The sequence below is a fragment of the Megalops cyprinoides genome, chromosome 23 (assembly GCF_013368585.1).
Source record: "Megalops cyprinoides isolate fMegCyp1 chromosome 23, fMegCyp1.pri, whole genome shotgun sequence".
Lineage (NCBI taxonomy): Eukaryota > Metazoa > Chordata > Actinopteri > Elopiformes > Megalopidae > Megalops > Megalops cyprinoides.
Window position 1 is genome coordinate 17,882,975 of NC_050605.1, and position 25,069 is coordinate 17,908,043.

Genomic DNA, 25,069 nt, shown 5'->3' on the forward strand with positions numbered 1-25,069 from the left:
GGGAGAAAAAGGGAATGTAGCTGGTGGAAAGTCTTGCCTGTGCACTGCGCTCACACTGAGAGCTTTTCCGCCACCAGGAGTGAGGACCACCCAGCTCCGCATTTACTGTGGGGTGTGTTTACACCTGATCAATCTCCCGTCTCCGCTGTCAGCGCGGACAGAGCGCCGACGAGGGGGTGCAGGCCGTTTCGGGAGGGGGGGGTTATATAAACCCATTTGCGCCTGAGATGGGAGTGGAGCACAAACGGAGACCTGCAGCCCTCCGAACATTAGGAGAGGAAAAGGAAAATCAAGGAGCTGGTGTTTTACAAAGAGCAGGCAACGCTAACGTCAGCTTCAGTCGGCAGGGTCGCCTCGTAAATTTATTTCGTGGTGGTTTCAAACCACAGCGGGACCAGCTCCGGAGTCATGCGAGGCGTGTTTTCTTGCTGTATGTCGTGCTCTGTGTATTGCACCTTTTGGATTTACACTGAACGAGAGCGCGTGTCCCTGTCACTGTGATTAACACCGATTTGCCCCGTGACCAAGCCGTAAATGCACACATTTCACGTCCGTAATTTGCAGCGGTAGTCTGAGGAGTGTAACTCTAAAGGCCCAGGGAGAGCCGGTTAGCCCTACTGGTGCACGTTCGTCTCTGGCAGGAGTGCAAATTGTTCTGTATGGGCCTAATTGCATCCTGTATGGGCCTGAGGCCCGAGCGGGGGTGGGAGAGGACCTCCGCGCCCGGTGGCCATGGCGTCAGACGCGCAGTTAGCAGGCCAGCGCACACGCTTCCTTAAAGAGGGGTAGAGGAGTGCGTTCCAGGCCGTTACAACACTCTGATCCCTCCGTCCACTCAGACGAGCCTGTCTTTAAAGGAAAGCCGCCGAAGCCGCCAAAAACAAGGCCGCACTCTCCCCTTATGACCCACTTTCTGCGTAATTAGGATGGATTGTTTCTAATAAAGAGGTTTGTGTTACTCCATGAAAGTCCCCCCCACACAAGTTGTTTTCGAGTGCGAGCCGATCCGCGTATCGGGCTATTAATACACACTCCCGGTCTCCTGGGAGCGTTTGTTTGGAAGCTGGCTAGCAGCCCCAGCTGAGCGGAGAGTTGGCTCACTAACAATGTGGAAAAGTTGCTGTATTTATGGAAACTTTATTCTGGAATATAAATTTCTGGGTCACAACGCAAGACTAATGCGAACAGCAAAATGTCTTTTTTTTTTTTTTTGTTATTGTTGTTTTTTTCCCCCTCTGTGTGTGGTGGGGGTGGGGATTGAGGGGGGGTAGAAATGAGAAACAAGACAGTTCAAGCAATTCACGGTTTCAGAAATTGGGAAAGAACGCATGCTGAAAGTGAGGCTCTCGCTCGCTCGCTCGCTCTCTCTCTCGCTCTCTGAGAGAATCCGCAAAATTCCATGAAAGCGTCCGGCCGGCGCGCTGTGGAGAATGTCTCCCAGATGGCGCTGCTCTCGCTCCCGGAATGTGCGTGTAATAAAGAGCAGCTTCCTGTGCGGGGCCGAGGTGCTGCCGAAGGGGTCCCGGCATCCGTCTTCCTTTAGCGGCTCATTGGGCGACGGCGCGGTTATTATGACGTGCTTTGGAAATTTGTCTGTTGTCACGGGCGGGGCGGCGGGGCGGGGGGTTTGGGGGGGCTTCTGCCTCCTCGAGTCCGCGCTTCAGTGCTCTCTCCCTGGGTGAGGCGGCCGGCCGGGCTGGGTGTGTAACGTTCTCCAGGCCTTCTCTCTGTCACTTTTCCCTCCCTTGTCTGAGGATGCTGCTCAGCACAAACCTAAACAGTGCGGTTTGGTGGCAGGGGGACTGTTTCTCGTCCCGTCACAGGAGAACGGGTCGGGCTGTGCCTCCCGCTGCCAGCAGGGGGCAGCACGGAGAAACACAAAGGATCTATGTGTGTGTGAGGAATAGCTGATCCTGGTGAACACTGGATTTGTGTGTGTGAAGACTAGCTGAACAGTTGGTCCAGTTCATTTTTAGACTGGTGTGGATGTGTGTACAAATAGCTGTTGAATATTGGATTTGTGTGTGTTTGTGTGTGGTCGTGTCGTTTTGGTTATGTTTTCGGTTATGGTTTGTTTGCCTTTGTGTGTGTGTGTGTGTGTGTGTGAGCGAGAGAGTGAGTTTGTCTGTGTGTGTGAGTATGTGTGTGTGAGCGCTTTAAAATAAAAATCCTGTCCTGTTGAACATTAGCTTGGTGTTAGAGTGTGAAGAGTAGCCGCTGGTTTTGAATGCTGAATTGGTGTGAAAGCTCTGGGGCTGTTTCTGCTAATGATGTTTGAGGGAGGAGGGGAAGGTGTTGCGGGGGAGGGCAGGGAGCGGAGTGTGGCTGTTCTGCCGGACCCCACCTGAAATAACGCACCACCCCCGGGCCCCCCTCGTTGACAGGCTCTAAACGACAGCCGGCTGCCGGGACGGGTGTTTGTGTAGCGGTGCAGCGTCTGCTGCTGGAGCTGCAGGCCTGTGCTGTGGGCCTCGGAGCTGCACCGCGCAGTGAGCGAGTCGCTGCCCTCTTTCTGCTTCGAAGGAAATGTCGCATGAGTCCTGCAGTCCAGGCCTGGGTTCAAGCTGAGCTGTCATTTGACAACGGCCGAGAGTCCAGAGTGGCAGAACGCTTTCAGCAGCTTCGGTCCGCCGATGTAGGATGGGTTTGACCGCCAGGAATACCCTCGTTGCACCAGGCACTTGTGTGCCGTTTAGGTGACGTCAGGGAGATGTGCCTACCCTCGTGTGGGCATCTGCTTGCCTGGTGCATTGTGGGAGCTGTAGTTTGAAAGACCTTTTGGCATGCAAGTATATTGTGCTTCTGTCTCCTGAGAGGGTGAACGTACAGTTATTAATTCCAAAATGATAAAGGTGGGGGAAAAGCAATGAAGACTAACAGCAAGGCCATGAGCGGAAACTCATGATTCTTTTCACATCCCTGTCACATATTCTGGGACTTTCATTCAGGGGAGTTAATAAAACTAAGTATAATATTTTCAGTGTCGTTGGTGGTGATATTTTCTGAGGTCCACTTTGGGTCAGTCTCTGAGGACAGCATGAGCAGGAGTGGCGTAGCGATGCCTTGTTGACACGTCTCTCCTGCGCTGGAGTGCCCCTTTAATTGGGACGAGGGGCAGGTTTTGCCCCGGACAGCACACCCACACCTCACCCTCACGCTGAACCCTCGTCATCATCGGCTAAGCTCCATCTCTGATCTCCAGCCAAGGAGTCCACTAATGATGACCAAACCGCCGCGTACAGCTCATCTCACGCACACTCTCCCTCTCTACCACTCTGCCTCCGCCTACCTCTCACTCCCTCTCCCTCTCTCTGTCTCTCCTTCTCCCTCCCTGCCTGTCTGTCTCCCTCTCTCACTCCTTCTCCCACCCTCTCCCCCTTTCTCCCACTCTACCTCCTCCCCATCTCTTTCCCACCTCCTCTGTTTACGGCTCACTTTCTCTCCCTCTCTGTTCTCCTTCTTCTTTGTTCTCTCACTCCCCACTTCCTTTCCTGCTACATAGAACTGCAGAACCCAGCTTCTGTGTGTGTGTGTGTGTGTTTGTGTGTGTGTTTGAGTGCGTATATGAGTATATGTACCTATGTTAGTTTGCCTGCCTCTCCACGTGTGTGTGTGTGTATGTGTCTGTCTGTCTGTCTGTCTGTCTACGTGTGTGTGTGTGTGAATTTGATTAATTTGAATTGGTCTGTGTGTGTGATTTACTTTGCCAGTAAGTTTGTTTGCGTGTGTATGTGCATACGTGTGTCTACATGCATGTGTGTGTGTGTGCGCGTGCGTGTGTGCATGTTCGTGTGTGTGCGTTCGTGCGTGCGCGTTCATGTGTGTGCGCGCATGTGCGTGTGCGTTAATGGGCGCTGCAGTCAGTCAGTGAGTGGCTGATGGCTGCTGTTCTGGGGCAGCGTGAGCTGTGCCTTTCTCAGGGGCCTCTGCTGATGACGCACGCAGTGACGGGGGTGGTGGAGGGGGGGCGGGGGGGGGGGGGGCTGCAGTCTGCTGCTGCTGCTCTTCTTTGTTCTTCTGTCTTCCTTTTTTCTGTCTTACTTCACACGGGGTGCCGTCACAAACTCCCGTTCCTCCTCCTCGTAGTTTCAGCAGAAAGACGGGGCGGCTTCGGCGGCTTCGGCAGCTCCCTGCGTCCGGCCCGTTCTGCCCTCTCCTGTTTGTTGTTGTGGTATCGGGGGCGCCGGGAGCGGAGCGGAGGTGTGAGGCTTGGCTCTGGGTCCGGGTCCTGGGCCCGGCTCCCCGGTGTTTAGTCTCTGCGCGCGGGCCCGTCTGGCTCCGCAGAGAGAGGGGCCGTTTGTTCACTCCGCTCCTCCGGACTGCCTTCCTCAGATCCGTCACCCCAGCCACCCACCCGCTCCGGCTGAGACGCGTACCTGTCACCGACCCCCAGCGAGCGTTTGTAAAACCTGTACCCAGGCAGTGTGAAGGCGAGCTGTGAGCCCCAGACTGCCGGCAGTGTGAAGGCGAGCTGTGAGCCCCAGACTGTAGGAATGGGAGCGGTGTTCAGCAGGCTGTTGTGTGCAGCTGGAGCTGAACACATGGGAGGGGGGAGTGTTAGCGGCAGACACGTCACTGGGCACTGGCTCCGGGGCTGCGGGCTCAACATACCCCTCTGCTCATCTCCATCTGGGACTCTCTCTCTCTCTCTCTCGGTCTCTCTCTCTCTCGGTCTCTCTCTCTCTCTCTCTCTGATGCCTGACTCCCCTTCTCACGCTGTTTTCCATCTCTGCATCCCTCTCCTCCCTCTATTCATTCTCTTTTTTCCTCTCTTTAATTTTTCTCTTCCCTTCTTTCTGTTGTTTCTCTCGTTCTCTTCTTCCCGAGTCAGCTCCTTTGTGGACTGCAGACCATGCGCCTGTGCTCTAACCCGCACGTCTGTCTGTCTGTCAGATTGCCGGACGTCTGGGTGAACGAGACGGACCGGCCGCAGCTGAAGACCAAAGTGGTGCACCTGTCCCAGCTGCCACAGGACACCGCCGTCTTGTTAGACCCCAATATATACCGGTGAGTGCGAACCCAATATATACCCGTGAGTGTGACTGAGCCCCACCTACCCAATATAGGAGCCGGGATACAGAAGGGAGGGAGGGGACGGTTTTCATTTTGTGAAATAAATCGAGCACAAATAGCAGCAGACACTACTGTTACAAGGGCACACAGAGTCCAAGAATTACATAATTAATTACATAACTGCCAAAGTAAACAGAATTGAAACTCACACCTTAATGCACAGTAATGATAACTGGATACAGTTGCACAGCGAGAGCTTCTCAAACCCGGTACCTCCGTGGAGCACGGAAACCCCCCCCCCACGCACGCACAGGCACACACACACACACACTCACACAGCCAGCGGATCACCGCTGCGCCCCTGCAGTGATCTGAAGGGGAAACTCCCAGGGCTCACAGCCCTGTTCCCACTCACAGCGCAGCGTCAGACTCTGTACAGCCATCGCCGTACAATGCAGGGTCAGCAATGTGAAACATATCACACAGTAATAACATTCACACAGAGCAGCCATTTACCCATAATTGCAAATACTACATACAGTACGGTTTTTATTGTTATTATTAATCAGTAAAATTGAACTGTGAACATAAACATGAAAATGGATTGAAAGAGAAGGAAGCTGGCATAGGAAGCAGAATCTAAAATGAAAAAGCCACTCCCCAGACATGTGCTTAGTGTTGGTTGGGGATGGCTATCCACTCTCTCTCTCTCTGTGAGAGGATGGGGGTTTCTCTCCTCTGTGAGAGGATTTGGGGTTTCTCTCTCTCTCTGTGAAGGGATGGGGGGTTTCTCTCCCTCTCTGTGAGAATATGAGAGTTTTTCTCCCTCTCTGTGAGGGGATGGAGGTTTTTCTCCCTCTCTGTGAGGGGATGGGGGGTTTCTCTCTGGGTCTTTGTGAAAGGATGGGGGGTTTCTCTCTGGGTCTTTGTGAGAGGTTGGGAGTTTCTCTGCATCTGTGTAAAAGGATGGGGGTTTCTCTCTCCCTCTCTGTGAGGGGGCGAGGGTGTCTCTCCACCTTTGTGAGAGCACGGGGTCTCTCCCTCTGTCTTTTTAATAGGATGGGGGTTTCTCTCCTCCCCTGAGAGAGCTGTCTCAGAGACCCCCCTTTTTATAGGGTTATTTTAGGTGCTCCCTCCTCCAGCGAAGCGACCACAGGTTCCTTTCCCAGTCCCCCCCCTCCCCCCGTGTGCGTGGGACCGCTGCGGCCGTGTCCCCGCTCTGCTCCGTGCACCACTGTCTGTCCCACGGGGCTTCAAGGAGCATTACCCTCCAATCTCTGCTCTCAGAAGCCACCTCTGGGGACGGAATTGGGGGTTAGAATAGGACCAACCCCCCTGGGGGAGAAGGGACTGCTTGTTCTCCCTCGCCGACCCTGTGCACGCTGGTATTGGCCGTGTGGATACCAGGATCCCAGAGGATTTTCGGGTTAGTTTTTGTTTTATTTCGGGGGAAAACCCTCAGCGCTGGACTGCAGACAAAGCCCAGGCGTTTTGCACTGCTCAGAGTGACGTCACGTGCGACAGACGTGCCTGGGAGTAATCCAGTGAAGCGCAGCCACGCTGTACTGGGATCAGTCTGCTTTGACCTCGGTTCCACAGTGGACCAGGGGTACTGTGGCCCTCTGTCCTGCAGACAGGGCAGCAGCCACAAATCTTTCCTCATCAGTAATAATCACACACTCACCAACACAATCTAACAATCCAGTGCACCTGAACACCAGGGCGATTGCTTGCATCTGATTGGTCTAAGTGGCAATGAAGAATGAGTGAAAGACCTTTAATTTCTGTAAAATTACAATCGTAACTGCTTTTGTGGAAATTGTGTGTGCTTTTTTTCCGCACACATTACTGGCAGTTTCGCCTGGAAGTATTGGTGAAAGGGACAGAGAGACACTTCATATCACATCACTCCTTCACTGAAGGTTCCGAGGTCTCAGGGGGTTACCATAGTGACCATTCTTTTCCATTCTTAAATGCGCTTGGTTTTCCAGAAAGGATTTGAAAGTACTCTCTCCCCACCAGGTGGCGCCAGGTAGTCCTGGCATGTGCTTGGGGGGAAAAAAAGAGAATTGGAATGTCCATCTAAAGCCTGTCCATAAAGACAAAACTTTTAACCTTCCCTTCTCCCCCATAAAAAGTAACATAATGAAAAAACAAAATCCACCATTAAAAATCACTGGCAAAATATGAAATGCAGTGTTTTGTCCTCTTGGGAGTATTTCAGTGATTATGGATTTAGTCGTGACTGAATTCAGTGAGGTAAAAAGGAGAGGTCAAGGGGAGGCATAGGCCTGGGGGGCAGAGTCAGAGGGGATTGGAGGTGGAGTTTTGTAGGGCGGAGTCAGAGAGCATCAGGGGTGGAGTGTTGTAGGGCAGGGTCAGAGAGGATTAGGGGTGGAGCTTTAGAGGGCGGGGTCAGAGAGAATCTTGGGTAGAGCTGTAGAGGGTGGGATCAGAGAGGATTGGACGTGGAGCTCTGGAGGGTGGGGTCAGGCTTGTTGTGCGGTTGGGTTGAGGTGAGACCTCCTGTTTAAGGGCTGTACATCCTGCCCAGTCGGCCTCAGCAGCAGGTCCTGGTGGGACTCGGTAGGCCTGCTCTGCTCTGACGTCAAAGACAGGAGGGGGGCGCCACTCACAGAGAGGAACAAATAGCCTTGCACCCCCTGCCTGTCCCACCTGGGGTTGGCTCCCGCACCACGGCATGCACACACGCTTATATATTATACACACGCTCACTCTATACACACGTGAATACATACATATGTGCGCTCACGCGCGCATGCACACCCACACAGGCACTGCATGCATAGCCAGGTCTCCTGCGGTACGCTCACTCACGATCAGGCTGTGTGTGTCAGTTTAGCCGTGTTTTTCAGTTCTTAAATGCCTTTCGTTGCCCCGTTCGTTTTATACCTTTACTGCCAAAATTCACAGAAGCAGCACTGTCAGAAAGGTCTTTTTCACTGACTCTTACTTAACACATCCATGGTTTTTTTTTGGTGGGCTTGCAGTATTGCAGGTGCATGTATTTATGTAGATATGTGCCAAGTCCTTCACACCCCCAAGCTGTGATTCTTTATTAAAGTGGCCCACCTCAGGGTAAGAAGACTGTCAGGCAGTCCTTACGTCCTCACAGGTGCAACACCTGGCTCACCTGCCTCTTAGGGGAGTGGCCTTCATGTGCCATGGAAGTGTTTCATGTGTTTCCAAGGACTTTTTCACTAGTATCTTGTTCTCTGTATGCTGTATCATATTGGTTTACCAGGTAGAAGTTTATTTAGTTTAAAATTTGTGCATTTTTTAATGGGTGCATGTGGTCAGAATCCTTATCTAATAAAATGTTTGTGTCGTAAAATGCCATAGAGAGAGATGGTATTGAGAAACAAAGCCCGTGCCTAAAATAACACAGCCTAAATGAGGCTCTCATTCTGAAGCGGTTATGATATATGCAGCCTGCGGTTCCAGATTCGCATGCCTCATGGACTCTAAATGATTTTAACTGCGCAGGATGGCTCAATAAAAAAGAGGGACCCGTATTAAAATATTTCAATATTCGGCCAATAAATGTCAAGGATTCCGTAATCCAGGAAATCCAAAACAAATGGGAGTGTCCCGCCGATGTCTAAAACACATTTGGCGGCGCTGGCTCTGGTGTCCGGGCCCTTCGGTGAGGGATGAAGTGGTGGGCTTGGATCCGTCTCGCACCCGGGGCCCCAGGGGGCCGCAGCGCATCCTCACGGCCTCTTTCAGAGCCGTCTGTCTGCCCCCGGCCAGCCGCTCAGGCAGGGAAGCGCTGTGGCGCAGCGGCTTGGTTTGTTAACTCACACGCGCGTTCACACACTCACACACTCACACACACGCACAGTGTCTCACAGCGGTAGTGTTGGGGTGCTCTCTTCCCCCTAATGTTGGGGGTCCCCTCTCAGAGGTTGTTCGTTGTGTCTCCCCAGAACCCTGCCACAGAAGCGGCTGAAACGGAGGTAAGCTACAGCTCGCAGCTCGGGGCGTGGAGCTGCGCAGTGCTGCGCAGGCTGTAGAGCAGTGCCTGTCCCCACGCTCCTCACTCTCGCACTGAACATGCAAAATACTGCGCATATTGAGCCGCACATGCAGGCCACTGTACAAAATGAACTGTAGATAGAGAACACTGTACAAAATAAACTGTACATACAGAACATTAACTAATGCACTGTACATACAGAACGCTGTAAGTAATGCACTGTACATACAGAACGCTGTAAGTAATGCACTGTACACAGAGAACACTGTAAGTAATGCACTGTACATACAGAACATTAACTAATGCACTGTACATACAGAACGCTGTAAGTAATGCACTGTACACAGAGAACATTGTAAGTAATGCACTGTACACAGAGAACACTGTAAGTAATGCACTGTACACAGAGAACACTGTAAGTAATGCACTGTACATAGAGAACACTAAGTAATGCACTGTACACAGAGAACACCGTAAGTAATGCACTGTACACAGAGAACACTGTAAGTAATGCACTGTACACAGAGAACACTGTAAGTAATGCACTGTACATAGAGAACACTAAGTAATGCACTGTACACAGAGAACACCGTAAGTAATGCACTGTACACAGAGAACACTGTAAGTAATGCACTGTACACAGAGAACACTGTAAGTAATGCACTGTACATAGAGAACACTAAGTAATGCACTGTACACAGAGAACACCGTAAGTAATGCACTGTACACAGAGAACACTGTAAGTAATGCACTGTACATACAGAACACTGTAAGTAATGCACTGTACATACAGAACACTGTAAGTAATGCACTGTATATACAGAACACTGTAAGTAATGCACTGTACACAGAGAACACTGTAAGTAATGCACTGTACATAGAGAACGCTGTAAGTAATGCACTGTACATAGAGAACACTAAGTAATGCACTGTACACAGAGAACACTGTAAGTAATGCACTGCACATACAGAACACTGTATACAATGAACTGCTCATAAAGAACACTGCAACTAATGCGCCGCACATGCAGAATAGTGTGCATAATGTACTGCACATAAAATGCATACTGTACACGTACTCAGCAAGTAACACAGACAGCTCAGTAACGATTTCCAGTTTGCTTTGTACGGTTGAAAACCCCTCTTTACCGCTTTGCAGCTACTGCAAATTCTTTTCACTAGCTGACATTATTGATTATCTGTCATTACAGCAGCTGGACTATAGCAGGGAATTCACTGTTAAAAGTGCTTTAACATTTGTTTTGTCTGTGAAAGATAAAATATGGAATGCTGTTGTCTATGAATGTAATGTATCATGTGATATTAACTTGTCCTATACTGTGTCAATGTAACTGTGTTGATGTCCATGGCCTCAAATGATTGTGAAGCCATGAAATGAAAAGATTGCTTTGCTCTGTTCCCTCTACAATACATGGATGTGCAAAAGGATTTTTTCCTCCAAAACAAATTTATATTTTTGTACACACTCTGTTGCTGTGGTCCCTGTGTCCTGTGACCAAAAAAGAGGATTGGCACCATCATTTTTGGCTTTGTTTAGCATTGTGTCAATGAAGACCAAGCACAAAATGTCACGGCGCCCCCTGTGGCGAGTTTTAAAAATTCCTCTGAGGTCACAGAGTCACTTCCACGTACACTCTGGCTTTTGTTTTGGTTTTCTTTTTTGTTGTTTTTTCCCCCCCTTCTTCCCTTTTTTTCTGTTTTTTAAAAGAATGCTCTTCGGGATGAGGGACTAAAGTGAACCTCTACTTTTAGGATGTTTCTCTAGACTCAATGGAAGCTTCTGTGTCATCACCTGCTGCCGTTCCTGGAGTTACCGAGAGGAGCGTTAACCGACTGGAACTATGGACACCAGAGAAGAGCTTTCTTTCCATTTTCTCTCTTTTTTTTTCTTTTCAAAGCCCCCTTAATTGCGCCAAAGTTTGCAGTGGAAACAGATTTTTCTTCTATCGAGTGCTGAACTTGAAAAAAACGGTTTTGGGATTGTGTTGTTAATGTAATTTTTTTTTTGTACTTACTACTCCTAGTTGGAAAGCTGATCCTAGAAGGACATCTTAAATTAACCCCTTACACAACTGTGTAACACGTCAATCTTATAGAAACCTACTAGAAGCATTTATAGAGATATAGTGCTTGTAAATATATCTGCAGATTTGTAATATATTTTTATACCATGAAACGGAACTCTACTGTAGATTTTATGTCTCTTTCTCTTTTTTTAGAAGTATACAGTGTAATTGTATATAATGTGAAAGGGATTATTTTGAAGGATAATGTTAATGCTTAGTTCTGCTTCAGTAGCAGTCGAAAGGAATGGACAGGCAGAGAGGCCCCTTTCCGTTTCTTTGGCCAAATACACACTCGCACGATTGGGCGCTCGCTAAGCTGCAGACGGTCCTGCCTCTGGTTATGAGCCGTGGCTCAGCTGGTTGTGGGTCGCGCACTCTGCCTCGGTCTGTCCTGAGTCTTTAATCCTGAGGCAGGTGTATCCAGTGTACAGCATGTCTGATAATTGACACCACTTTCCTCCTGCATGGGATCAGCCAGGGAAAATGAACAGCCCAAACTCCTCGTTTAGGACAATTATACTACTGAAATCTCGTATGTCGTACTTTAAGTAATGCAAAGAAACTGGATTTCAACGATATTTTGAAATTAAACTACAACAAACCAGAACTAAACCACTTCAGCGAAGAAGCTACAGCTGCCATCGGTTTACACATAAGTGTACGAACGGTCAAATTTGATTAGAGCTCCTCAAATGTGAAAAAGCTGCGGCCGGATTGAGACCAGCTGGCTGGAGGTGTGCGTGCGTGCGTGTGTGCGTGTGTGGGGTCCTCGCAGGCGCGGCTGAGATCGCGTGAATGGGGTCCGTCCGGCGCGGTGGCCCCATGCGCGTGTGCTGCGCTGTTGCAGCAGGGGATGCATCTGCAGCCTGCGCATTTCGCATGCGTCCGTGCCGGAGATGGAGCAGTCCAGATCAGTATTAACCCCTCTGTCTCTCTCTCTCTCTCTCTCAGGCTGTCTGGCAGGCAGGGCTTCACATGCCCATGCGTAGTAATAACAGTAAGAGTAATATTAATATGAGTAAAGCGTGTACTCTGTCTGAGCGCTTCTGTCTGTTTAACTCTGCAGTGTAGCGTGGGGTGTGGGGGGTGCGGGGGTGGGAGGGTTTTGGGGGGTGTTTGGGTGATTTGTTTAGACCTACGATCCCAGCAATGTCTTTGTAATAAAAGTGGAAAAAAATCAAACCAAGCTGAAGATTGTGTGTGCGTGTATGTATGTGTGTGTGTGTGTGTGTTTTTGTATTTGTGTGTGTGTGTGTGTGTGTGTGTGTGTGTGTATGTGTGTGTGAGAGAGAGATATAAATGGTGCATATGCTTATTTATGTATAACCCCTTGAGTGGGTATTTGTGAGTGAGAGAGATATAAATGGTGCATATGCTTATTTATATATAACCCCCTAACTGGATATCCGTCAGTTATTTTGTGTGTGTGTGTGTGTGTGTCGGGGTGGGGCAGCAGCCGGGCTGGCGTCTCCTATGCCACTCCCCTGTCTGTGTGTGTAGGTGGTCTTCATTTTTAAAATCTAGCATTTCCCTCTTGGTTTGGATGGTGGCAAAACAGAAAACCTGGTCTGACAATGTCCATTTATTCATGTTTTAAGGGTGGAGCAGTCTGATAGACAGCTAATTGTTGTTTGAGACTGTTGTGGAAGAGGGCATGGAGTGGTACTTATGTGTGATAAAAGAGAAAAGAGTGTGTGTGTGTGTGTGTGTGAGAGAGAGAAAGTGTGTGTGTGTGTGTGTGTGTGTGTGTGTGTGTGTGTGTGTGTGTGTGTGTGTCTGTCTGTCTGTCTATTGGTGTTTTATGACTTCATGGTGTCCCCTATACTTGCCTTGTCACCCAGCAGCTCTGTGGGAAGTGTGGCCAGATGAGGGCACGCCAAAAGAATATACCGGAAACTCGACAGGTTCAAGTGTAGATTTCCATACACAGTGCTGAAGCAGGAGAGGAAACTATTCAGTGTTGTGAAGTCCTTAAAATATTACAGGGAGAATTACACTGCAGGAAATACAGCAGGAAGTGACAAAAAGGTTCAAATTGTTGATCATATCCCATTTTACATTACTGCCACACATCATGTAACATCAGAGTTATCCTCATACCAGTTTCCAGATGAGCTCCTTAAAATACAAGCCCCCCCCCCCATCCCCCCGTTGTAATTTCCTCCCCAGCACTTTACTGCTCAAAACAATGGCCACACAAAAACAATACACACGCATCCAGGTAACTGCCACAGCATATAATCGTTAATTCACAAGGATGGGCAAAAAACAACATTCGCCAGCGAAGTGCGCCGGTTACTCAAAAGCACATGGCTGTTGCGGCGGAAGGACACCCTCCTCGGTTTCCCCGCGGGGCGTATGAGCTGGCCCACCCAAACACGCGGGCTGCGCTCCAAAACACAGCCTCGCACTCCGACAGCTCTGCGTACGAGCGCAGGAATTCACGCCCGCCACACGAAGTCTGGGCCCGAAACTGAAGGATGCGAGGCTATACCTGTTCACCTGAAAGAGGCGGCGAGTGAGGACTTTGTCCGCAGTCAGTATTAGCGGTCAGCAACTATTTTATTGACATGCTTCGAATTAATACTGTAAATGTTGACGCTCACTTATGGAATGCATCAGGAGATTTGGTAACTGTATTTGAGAAAAATTCAATAAATGTAACAAAATTTGAAAATGGAAACTGATTGTTTGTTTCATGTGGTAGCAATGTATCGAATAAATAAATATTGCAGAGTAACGCACCCTTACAAAGACGTGCTACACTGTGGAACAGAAGAGCGAAAGAATCCTCCAAACCCGTTGGTAAGTAAGTATGTATTGAAGTAAGCAAGTATTTAATTTAAGAAAAACAGAAGGGCAATGGTGGATGATTACTGTAACGTCATGAGTTTGGAGGTTTAACATGTCACGTCTAATTTCAGCTTTGAGTTTCCTGTTTTTGATGATCATTCCAGAGGAAAACGGGCTATTGCAGGTGCATTCAACCTTGCCGTTAGGAATGTCTCCAATCAAACACTGTCCCTGGGTTTTGTCTTCTCGAATATTTTTTTTTTTTTTTTAGTATGAAAGTATGTATTCTTTGAAGTATGAAACCCACTATGTGCTTCAGTCTTGATCTGTGTGTATTCAGCTTTGGCAGGACTCCAGCTCTGATGTGTGTGTCTCCATGTGCACTGGTCAAAGGTGTCACCCTCTGAACCCCCCAGGTAACCCCTGCAAACAGAGGCCAGGAGAACATAATGGCTTTTGACAGGCATTGCTAGACTGAGACTGAGGACCTATATGCCCCCCCTGCCTGAGTAAACACTGCCCCCTAGTATGGCAGACGCTCCACCAAGCACGCTACATTACACACCCCCACACAGTCAACACATTCAACCTACCCTACTGCACCTCTACCGCTGTATGCATTTCCTGATAGAGTGGCAGTGCTGGCTAACCTTTGAAGTGTAGGCCTGAATCTCCGTCTCTGGCTGCATGTTGTGCTCCCTTTCTCGTGCACACGTTGGAATGTTGGATGCTGGTGACTCGGGAGGGTTGAGCGTTCCACCTCACCAGTGATGTCCTCGGTTCTCACCCTGCCTGTTTGAGGATCCACTGGTGGAGGTAGAGCAAAAAGAGAGGGGGAGCGAGGAGTAAGGGATGTATAGTGGTACAGAAAGGGGTTAGGGAGATGGAGAAATGAGTGAGGTATTTGCTGATGGATATGGTGAAAGGAGTGAGGGGTCCAGTGATACAGATGGGGAAAGGAATGAGGGATCCAATGATGGAGATGGAGAAAGGAGTGAGGGACCCGGTGATAGAGTTGGCAAAAGGGTGCGGGGTCCGCCAATGGAGGTGAAAAAGAACTGAAGAATCTGCTTGTGGAGAAACGAGTGAGGGGTCTACTGATGGAGTTGGCAAAAAAAAAAAAGTGTCAGGGTCCAGTATGAGAACCAAGTGTGTCGCATTCGGGACCATTTTCCAGCTGGAGGGGTCAGGTCTGAAACCACCTGCTTCCATGATGGGGTTGGGGGGGGGGGGGGAGCCATTTGCTGCACAGATTTGTGAACATGCAATGAAAGGGCTAATGACACGCTGATGAGCACCAAGGCCTCCGCATCAACTGTTTACAAATAAGCCTATGGGACGAGAGCTCTTTAATAAGGAAGCGCCCTGTCAAACGTACCCAGCCCCCTATAACCCTGAGAAGACAAACATTGTTAAATTCATTAGAACAGTCTGGCGGCCTGCTGGAGGAAAAAAAAAATAAAGCTGCAGTATTTTCCTTTTTAAAGCAGTTGGCAATCTGTAATGAAATGGCTTTTATTATTGTCTACCTTCATAATGAAAGCTTTGTTTACGGATGTGTTAGTATTTAAATTATCAATAGCTTTTATAACATGTTAACTGTGTTTGGTAAGCATATTGCTTTGTCAGATGAGCGAGCGTGGCTTTGAGCACAGCATTGCTAAACGCCCAGGCATGCGGCCATGACAAGACGTGATGTGAGCGACTCTGGACTCGGGAAGCACAAGCAGCGGGATGTGTGAGCCTGAACACAGTGTCTCTACCTAAGTGGAAGTATCAGACGCGGTACATCTGGAGTCCATTTGAGCCTCTGGCGTCGGGTAATGAGATGTGACATCGCCGTGGATGTAATCCATTTTACCTGCGCGTCTGGCCCGCTGTTGTGCTGGGGCCCACGCTGTCGTCCCATTCTCCCTGACGTGACCTCCTGCCCTTTGCCCTCTGAGGCCTGTACACCGCTTAGATGCTCTTTTTATGTGACAGTGATTTCCGTCTTACTGTACGGCAGCCCTTTGGCCCTGTGTGTAAGTGGATATGAACCAGAACTGTACCGGTCAGGTGCTGTACCTGGCTCTGGATTGAAAGTGCTCCCCCCTCCTCCGACCAGAGAGATTGAAACCTGGAGCCCTCTCGAGAAATATCTCTACATGTGGTTGGTGAGTGAGGCTCCATGAAATTCACAATAGGAGTCAACACCATATTCTGTTGTGCACCAGCTCATATGTGCAAACTCATATGATGACAATGTCTTGCTGTCCGGGGTAGAGCGCCTTGATTGGTTTAGATCTGGGATTTACGTGGTAGCTCCACCCATTCTTGAGTTCCTGTGTTCTCATTCGTTAAGCTTCAGTAATGGTAGACGTTGAGGTGGAGATCACTGTCCATCCTTCCGTAGCTTGGCAAACGTGAGCGTTGGAATGTCAGAGCTATGAGGTCTTCGTCCTTTCTGCAACAGGAAGCTTTCACTTGCAAAGCTGTTTTGTTAGCACATGGGGTAGAGGTGAACCATCTGCTATGACAGAAATCCTTTCCAAAGTGTACATCTGGAGCAGGTAGCATTTTTCTGCCGCTAGCCTTCCTTCCTCTCTGTGTAAGGGAGGAGAGAAGCGGAGAGAGAGAGCGGAACAAACATAATGCTTTCCATATGGAAAGGTTCTGCATTTACAATACATGTGTACATTTGAATTGACGTGACTAATACAGTGTGTAATATCTGTTATCTTTCACGTGAATTGACAGAGGAATGCAGCGGTTAAGGAAATGGAACTTTTTCATTAATTTGTCCATTTGGTGGACACTCTCCCAGTGCGGCTTGCAACGCCAGGTACACATGTGCGTATCATATGGCCGCATTAAAAAGAGGACACAGCATTTGGGCAAAGGTGACCGCGTGTAATGTAGTACTACAGTAACTGGAGTGCAAACTAGATGAAGTGCTACAGCTGAAGGCTGCAAGTCTGATTTGCTGGTGAGGCATTGCCATTGTATCCTGGAGGCAGGTGTTGTATGAATGCGATCTCAAACACAGGCTGAAGTTCACAAGCTATAATGAAAGGCACTACCCAAGCAAATGATTAACATTTTTTATTTTAAATCCATATGTATGTATGCAACATAGTTTTATAATCTGTGCTGTGTTTGCAGTCCATTCTGGACTGTTCTGGAGTTCATTTTTTTTTCTTTTGGATAAATAGTATGTGCTTCCTGGTCTGGGTAGGCTATCCCAATATGGCACTTGATTGACTCCGACATAACCCCAATACTCCGGCACTTCAGAGACGCTTAAATGACCCCTAAAAGCCTTTTATTTCCTTCCATGTATGTTCAACAGCCATGAGCTACGTGTTCGCTTTTGTGCTGTTTTATGCGCAGATGTTTTCAGACAATACGGACGCGATGTTCAGGACCTGCCAAAGCGGGTGAGTAAGCGCTGGTCTCATCTAAACCAGAGAGTCTTTGCTGTGAGAAGAACCTGACTCACTGATCCTGGAACATGCTGGCCGCTGTTTTCCTCTGGTACGATGCCTGCTCCTTCACCCCGATGAGTGGGGACTCATTGTGTGCTCTAACCAGTTCCAGGTACCCCGAGAGGCTCCTCTCTCCTGAAAATCTTACCCCTCTTTTAAAGCTCTCTGCAGTCTCTCGGTTGCCATCCTAAACTCGCGAAGAGCTCCACCAACCTCCGGTCAGCCGCAGCAGACCAGTTTGGAGCGAGCGGGCAGGGCCCTGCTGAATTATACAGCATCTATTCATACATTTGCAACGGCCAGCGGCACCATCTTGTCGACATCGTGTGCAGTGAGGCGGTTCGTATTTCTCTGACTGGGTATGGAGCGTAGCCAGGGGGAACATGTCTTCCAAGAGCTGGTGCTTCGAGGCTCCATTCAGAATGGATTGCGTTTAAAGGAAGAATGCAGCCCGTGCTTCAGCATCCCAGAGAAGCACTCAGCGTGGAATCGCCGTGGAACAAGAAGAGTTTAATGCCCAGGTCAAAAGGTCAGCGTCCTCGCCCATCCATTCTGTTGGGCGGTTGGAAAGAATGATCTGATTGGCTTCCTGGTTTCTCTGGGATTTTGTGCATTTCCAGTGTAGTTTGTGCATGTGCCCATTGGGAAATGCCCTGGAAATAGCTGGTCATGACTAACTTGTGCAGACTATATGTAAGGCAGTCACCTCAAGGCAAGGTGGCTAGTTCCCAGTTCACAGTAGACTCACCATCAAGGGTTACAAATGAAGTGTTTTGTGTGTACGCGTGCGTGCGTGTGCGTGTGTGTGTGTGTGTGTGTGCGCGTGTGTGCGTGTGTGTGTGCGTGCGTGTGTGGGACAAATGGTACATGTGCTGATATGTGTGTAACCCCTTGACTGGATATTTGTAAGTCGTCTATGCGTGTGTGTGTTGTGTGGCTAAACATAACCAATGGGGTTTCTTGAATTTAGAAGGAAAAAAAAACCCTCCTGGGTGTTGTGTGTTGGCAGGTGCCAGCTTTTCCCCGCGTCTGGCGAACTTTAACAACAACTGTGTTTAAGTGTTAATTATACTTTTTATGATGTAGTCTGTCTCCCCTTCTTTTTCCTGCCTTAATTGTTATGAAAACCATTGTGATTCTGTTTTTTTCCTCTCTCTTTTACAAGAGGTGTCGGTGGGCGTGAGGAGCGCAGGGTAGCTGGGAGCCACGCCCCCTGAGGCCTGGCGGCTCCTCCAGTCCCGCCCGGGTCTCTGCGGCCCCTCCCGGCTCCGCCCGGCCTGGCTGCGGCCCCTGTTAGTTCAGCTGCTCTGTGCGGCACCTGGATCCCCTCGAGTTTGGGTTTCTCATTGAAGAGGGTAAAAAAAAAAAAAAAGAAACTTGGCCTCTCTCAGTTTGGCTGTGAGCTCCGCTGTCTAGATCAAGAATTCAAGTCTTATATCAAGAACAAAGGCATTAAGAGGGGGACCGCTTTCCGTACCACCGTTCCAGACGGGCTCGGCGAACGAGTGCTCGCATAATAAAGTGTCTGATGGCAGCCGCGAACGATCTGTTACTTAAAGCCCGCAGATCATTTTAATGGCCTCTGCTTCAGCTGTGATTACACAGACCGTTGTTAATGGCGAACGCTGATTTCTCGACATTCACACGAAATCGGGGAGGACCCCCGAACGACGCTGATTGCTTTTCTCTGAAGCTGGTACCAGTAACACGTCAAAAAAAAAAAAAAACAAGTCAAAGTCGGGAGAGGAAAGTGTGGATCTCGCAGCATTGGGAAATGTGCTTGAAATTACTAAAGCAGGGCAGGGTGGGTGAAACTGCCTCTTGTTGGTGTTCTGAGAGTTCTAGAGAAGGGCTTTTCATGTTTACTCTGTGTGTGTGTGTGTGTGTGTGTGTGTGTGTGCGCGTGTGTGTGTGCGTGCGTGCGTGTGTGTGCACGTGCATGTACGTGTGTGTGTGTGTGTGTGTGTGTGTGTGTGTGTGTACGCGTGTATGTGTGTGTGTGTGTGTACGCGTGTATGTGTGTGTGTGTACGCGTGTATGTGTGTGTGTGTGTGTGTGTGTGTGTGTGTGTGTGTGTGTGTGTGTGTGCGTGCGTGCGTGCGCGCGTGCATGTACGTGTGTGTGTGTGTGTGTGTGTGTGTGTGTGTGTGTGTACGCGTGTATGTGTGTGTGTGTGTACGCGTGTATGTGTGTGTGTGTACGCGTGTATGTGTGTGTGTGTGCCTGTGTGTACGTGTGTCTGTGTGTGCGTGTGTACGTGCATGCGTGTGTGACTTTGGGCCTGTGTGTGTGTGTGTGTGTGTGTGTGTGTACGTGTGCCTGTGCATGCATGTGTGACTTTGGGCCTGGGTGTGTGTGTATGTGTGTGTGTGTGTGTGCACATGTGTGTACGTGTGCCTGTGCATGCATGTGTGACTTTGGGCCTGTGTGTGTGTGTGTGTGTGTGTGTGTGTGTGTGTGTGTGTGTGTGTGTGTGTGTGTGTGTGTGGTGCTCCCCACTGCACAAAACAGGTACAAAACAGGTACATGCTCAGAGGAACAGGAAGGGGAGGGCTGGGGTGAGGAAGAGTGAGGGCCGTGGGACTCAGCACTAGGAACAGAGCTGGGCAAACTGTGCCAGGTGACACTCCAAACATGGCGTCAACACACAGTCATTGCTCATCATTATAGCAGCTCACTCAAGTTCATCGCTCAACTCACAAAGCGACGGGGTCTTCTTCACATGAACGTGCAGTGAAACAGCGGGTTTCATCAGAGCTGCGCGGATACATGTGACGGGTTATTAATTCTAAACAACCTGATGTCATTAATTATTTACCAGTGTGCTTGTTTCGCCACAAACCGATTTTGACGTGGTCGCTCATCCGGGCTAAAGGCCACACATGTGAGGATCAGTAATATTTTCCAAACAACTGGCTGTTGAGCTTTAATGAGCTGCTACCCAGGGCTCTGTCAGATGCACTGCACCACCTCCTCGAACCTGGCAGGAGCACATCTCCATGCATGGATGCACCAGGGCCACGCTGTCACGCTTTGCCGGGGGGGGAGGAGGGGGGGGCGCGCTTGCATAAACCGCAGTCGTTTTTCAATTAGTCTCCATTTTCCGCCAACCCAACCCCCCCCCCGCCCCGCAAACACATAGCATCATCCCAGATGGGTCCTTTGGCAATGGTTTCTATGAAGGCGTATGAGATAATGTAGCGTCAGGCTCACCTCGCATTAGGTCTCTGAAGAAAAGACAGTGAGCAAGAAGTAAAGGTTGCGTAAGCCCTCTGTCACTGATGGACCCTGAGTGAGTGCATGTTAAGATCTCTCTTTGTGCTCACTGCAACCATCATTTGCTATTCTGGCATGAGAGCTCGCTGTCTGTATGGCTTTGTCCTTGGAGTGAAGTGCATGGCTCTGTGGGCCTTCCGGCTATTCTGCTGAATGTATGTTTCTTTTTGATTTTTCATGGTTCTCTTCCTGTTGTATGTGTTGCAATTTCATATTTTGCTCTCATGTTTTTGATTATAAAAATGTAGCCTGATCTGTTGGAAACAAATCGTCAGCGTGCGCAAATAAACAACAAAAAATTTACTGAAAGTGACCGTAGCAGACTTGGCAGATTCAGATCGCTTTGGAATAAAAGCAACAGCTTCAGCTGTACATACAGTAGCATACAGTAGCACTGAGTGCCTGTTCAGTAAAGTTTCTTAGCAGACACAGGCCTTTCTTTTTACAATTTCAGTGTCGTTCTAAGTGTTTGTGTGGCTTCAGTGGACATCCATCTTCCCAGCACTGCAGGTGAGTTGAAGGAAGTCACCCACAGTCTTGAAGGAAGGATCTTGCTGGATATATTATTACAAATGGCTAAGTAGTTGGCCAACAGATGTAGGTGTAGGAAAGTGACACATCGCTCTCTATGCCCCGGCTGCAGGAGCATAGATGGATGGCTGGTACTGAAAATGGCTCCTGGAGGGGTCAGTTAGACTGGGTGATGCTGTTGTTTGGCGTGGCCTGCAGTGTGACTGAGCTGTGGTGGCCAAAGCTCCTGGACAGCAGGGCTTAATTCAGCATGGCCCTCATCTGCCCATTTCCCAGCTGCGGAGTCTCCCCTGCTCCCTCTCTGAGAATAAGGCACCTGTATGGGCAAAATAGCTCACCTTGCGTTCAGGCACCGTGGGGACTCTCCACTCTTTTCTGTCGTGTAACAAAGCATACAGAATGATCACAATCACATACAGATGAGTCAATCAAAATGTGTTGGTTCATCTGTGCAAAAAAAAAAAAAACAAAACACCAAAAAACGTGACCATAGAAATGGCATACTTCCTGCTGCTGACACAGTCTACTGCCATCCATTCCCAGCCATGGCTTTACTGTCAGTGTGCCGGTGGCTTCCCGTTCATGGTGGTCCGGGTTTGTGTATTCAGTGTTTAGTGCACCAGTATATACAGGCAGTTAATATATTTAATGACATGGAATCTGAGCTGAAGGGCTTGGTAGGCCTATGCATTACATTATTGGCATTTAGCAGACACTCTGATTGGTCATGGCTGCTTGCTGCAGCGTACTTTCTTTCATTCCTTAAGTCAACGTTCTTATTCATTACATTATGTTTCATTACATTACTCAATGAGCAGATGCTCTTATCCAGAGTGACTTGCATAGGTTATAACTGGTACTTCTTATCCATTTATACAACTGGGTATTTACTGAGGAAATTGTGGGTTAAGTATCTCTCCCAAGGGTACAACAGCAGCACCTCGGCAGGGAATCAAACTGGCGATCCTTTGGTTATGAGTCCTGCTCATTAGCCACTGTGCTACACTGCCCCCCAGTAGGGAGAGTGCAGTATTAGCTGGGTTCTGAATGAAGGAAATGAATCCACCATCAGAACCACAGGGAAAAGAGAGGCTACAGAAGGGGTAAGTGTCATTTTCATGCATGTTGCTTGAAAATGTTTATGAACATTATTTGTGTGTTTATTTTTCAGTATGAATACTGGACTATAAAGTATTTTAATACACCCTGGCGGGTTAATTTCAACTCCTTAAATAACACCCCACACTAGGGCCACACCTTTGCATCCTAAAATAATAATTGCAATTATATCATTTGGCTGCCACTGGCACCTCCCCCGGAGCTATTTAGACATGTGTCCCACGGACGTCACTCCAAATATGCAGGTGACATCAAATAAACATTCAAAATGTTTTGCCAAATTGTTTCTGCCTCACAGTATTTGTGAAATCCCTTCAAAACTGCAAAACTGACTCTGTGGTATGAATGCATGTGCAGGCCTGTTAGATGTCTGTTTTTGTGACAGCAGTAACCAGAACAAATGTCCCTGTTCTGCAATTGAAAGCACGTGTGTGTGTGTTCATTTCAAACGGGGGGGGTGTTTATTGTGCTCACTGAAGTCTGATTGATTGGAATTTATTTCTAAGTGAACCGAACCCTACCCCCTCTGCTCTGCTTATTGCTCTCTCTCTCTTTTGTTTGTTTTTTTTTTTTTTGTTTGCATGAACGGACGGGATTGACGAATATGTCCTGAAATATGAGATTTTGATGTTAAATTGGTTGGTGTCCATTAAAATGATCTCAGCACCACTGAGGGCTCAAATGATCACGCAGGCCCCTAGTACAGTCTAATTACCCCTCTTTACCTAATCTGTTTCTTAATGTCTTACATGCAGATCTAATTATTTAACTATCCCCGTCTGTTGACGAATGTTGCCTGTCGAAAAATTAGCTGAGTGATTCTCCAGAATGTTCCATAAAACAAATACTGAATCAATAAATGGCTTAAATGACGGTTAAACCCTGCCATCTGCGTCATTGCGCTGCACTTAAAGGTCCTGTTGCAAAGTTTGTTGAAATGATGGATAATAGTGTATATATAAATTTTTTCTATCAACAAGCATTTGTTTAATGGATATGAAAAGTTGCTTCACGTCTACAGACACACATATAGAGATAAGAGTTAAGGGGGAAAAAATTGCTATTTCTCTGTGAAGGTACGTTGAGAAGCTCCTTAGTGGCTAACCCTTCCAAATAAACAGCACGCCACGGTTTAGCTGGGAAATGTGTAGGAAGGGATGTGTAGGTTTCAGAAATACTCTGCATGCGTCGTTCCGAGAGGCGAGCCCAATTACGGCTGTCTCTCCGTAATCAGAAAAAGACGGGCTCATTCTCTAGGGTGCCACTCAAACTGCTCTGAGGCTCAGCGGCAGAGGGTATGACATCATCCAGGCACAGTCCCCTTTTTTTCCCCACAACCCCCTGGGGCTGTGGAATACGGGACTGTGAGAATTTCCTTCATCACTCTGCTCCCGGCTCCCGGCCTTCAGTGTGTGCCGTTTTTTTTTTTTTTTGCTGCGTTGCGTTTAGATACCCCCTCGGAATTGTGTGTAAGCCTCTGTAATCTCCCTCTGTCAATCTTCAGAAAAATAAACCTACACATTGCCGTGCAGGAGTGGCTGTCACTCACTTGACTTGCGAGCGGCAGGTACTCCAGGCAGGTGACACCGTTTTGAAACCACGCAGCTGTTAAAAGCAGCGCTGTTTGAAACGATGGATTTGTAAGAGTAAGCAATGCCACTTTTTGCTCCCCACAGCTGCGAACAGCCCTGTTTTATCTAGCCGATCTGAGAACCCGGCTCTGCAAGGTCTTTGTTAATTAGCCGTTGGACTCCGGTTGTCGCCTGGGAGAGGTGGAAATGATCGGCTTGAGTTGACGTCTCCATTTGCGGCCCCGCTTGCGTCGTAATTGTTGGTGTGGCGCAGCCTGTGTGGTCCCTCCGTTTCTCGTGCTCGGCCCGAGTCTGTGAGGCATTATTACGCCATGTGTAACAACCCGGTCTGAGGAGTGATTACAGCTTGATAAATCACACAAAAACTGGCGCGGGGATCCGCTCCTGCCACATTTCTTTGGCAAGGCAGATTTTTCCTCATTCGCAAAAAGACCCCCTGGGAGGCTCGGGCGGCGTCGGAGGTGCACGCCCCCAAAGCGTGCGGCCATTTACGGGGGGCCGAGCTCACGGAACCTTTGTATTTGTGCATGCCTTGTTGCTGTGTGGCGTTCAGGGCTGCGGGGATTAGGTCTTGACAGTGTTGTGAGCGTGTCACTATCACCAGTCTTGACAGCTTCTAATAACAGAGGTTATAACGAGCGCTGAAGGGACGCTGGCTATTTCTGTCCATTACGGGACTCTTAATCACCTTTCACTGCTGGGGAGAGGATCGTAACTTGCATGTGTCCCTGCAGTCCCCGGGAGTATCGCCTCATGCCGGTCTGCGCTGCGTTGGCAAACCGCACACTGACACACTGCTGGCGTGCCAATCTTCCCACACTAAGCAGCGCCGCGCGTATCATCCGAAGCCCCTCCGTGCCAGCCCTGCACTGACACACAGCTGTGGAGGGAAACTGCTTCCCATTACAGAGCTGATTCATCCCTCCTAATTCATCAGCGCCCGTGCTGTACGCCGATGACAGCAGTTTTTCTCTTTTTTTTTTAATTAGCATTTTTGCATTGGTTGTTTAAAGTGGAGATGAATAATTCACTATTCATTGTCCCCGATCGTTATTGCTCAGTAATGCTCAGTGGCAGATGGGTTCTCTGTTTTCGGTGTGCGGTCCTAACTATTGCAGTTCAGTCCTTTTGGGTGTAATGAAAGACATTTGTGCTGCAGAAATGCATGAGCAGTGAGCAGATTCGTCATTA

General features: G+C 48.8%; 1 protein-coding gene across 1 annotated transcript in view; it reads left to right on the forward strand.

Moving 5' to 3' along the window:
• Positions 1-10,901, forward strand: part of LOC118770410 (zinc finger protein AEBP2-like) — a 40,529-nt gene extending 29,628 nt beyond the window's left edge. Inside the window, exons 7-9 of the mRNA XM_036518056.1 lie at positions 4,894-5,007; positions 8,964-8,993; positions 10,787-10,901. Coding sequence (XP_036373949.1) covers positions 4,894-5,007; positions 8,964-8,993; positions 10,787-10,799 — 157 coding nt within the window. The 3' untranslated portion in view covers positions 10,800-10,901. The remainder of the gene's footprint in view (positions 1-4,893; positions 5,008-8,963; positions 8,994-10,786) is intronic.
• Positions 10,902-25,069: the final 14,168 nt, after the last annotated feature.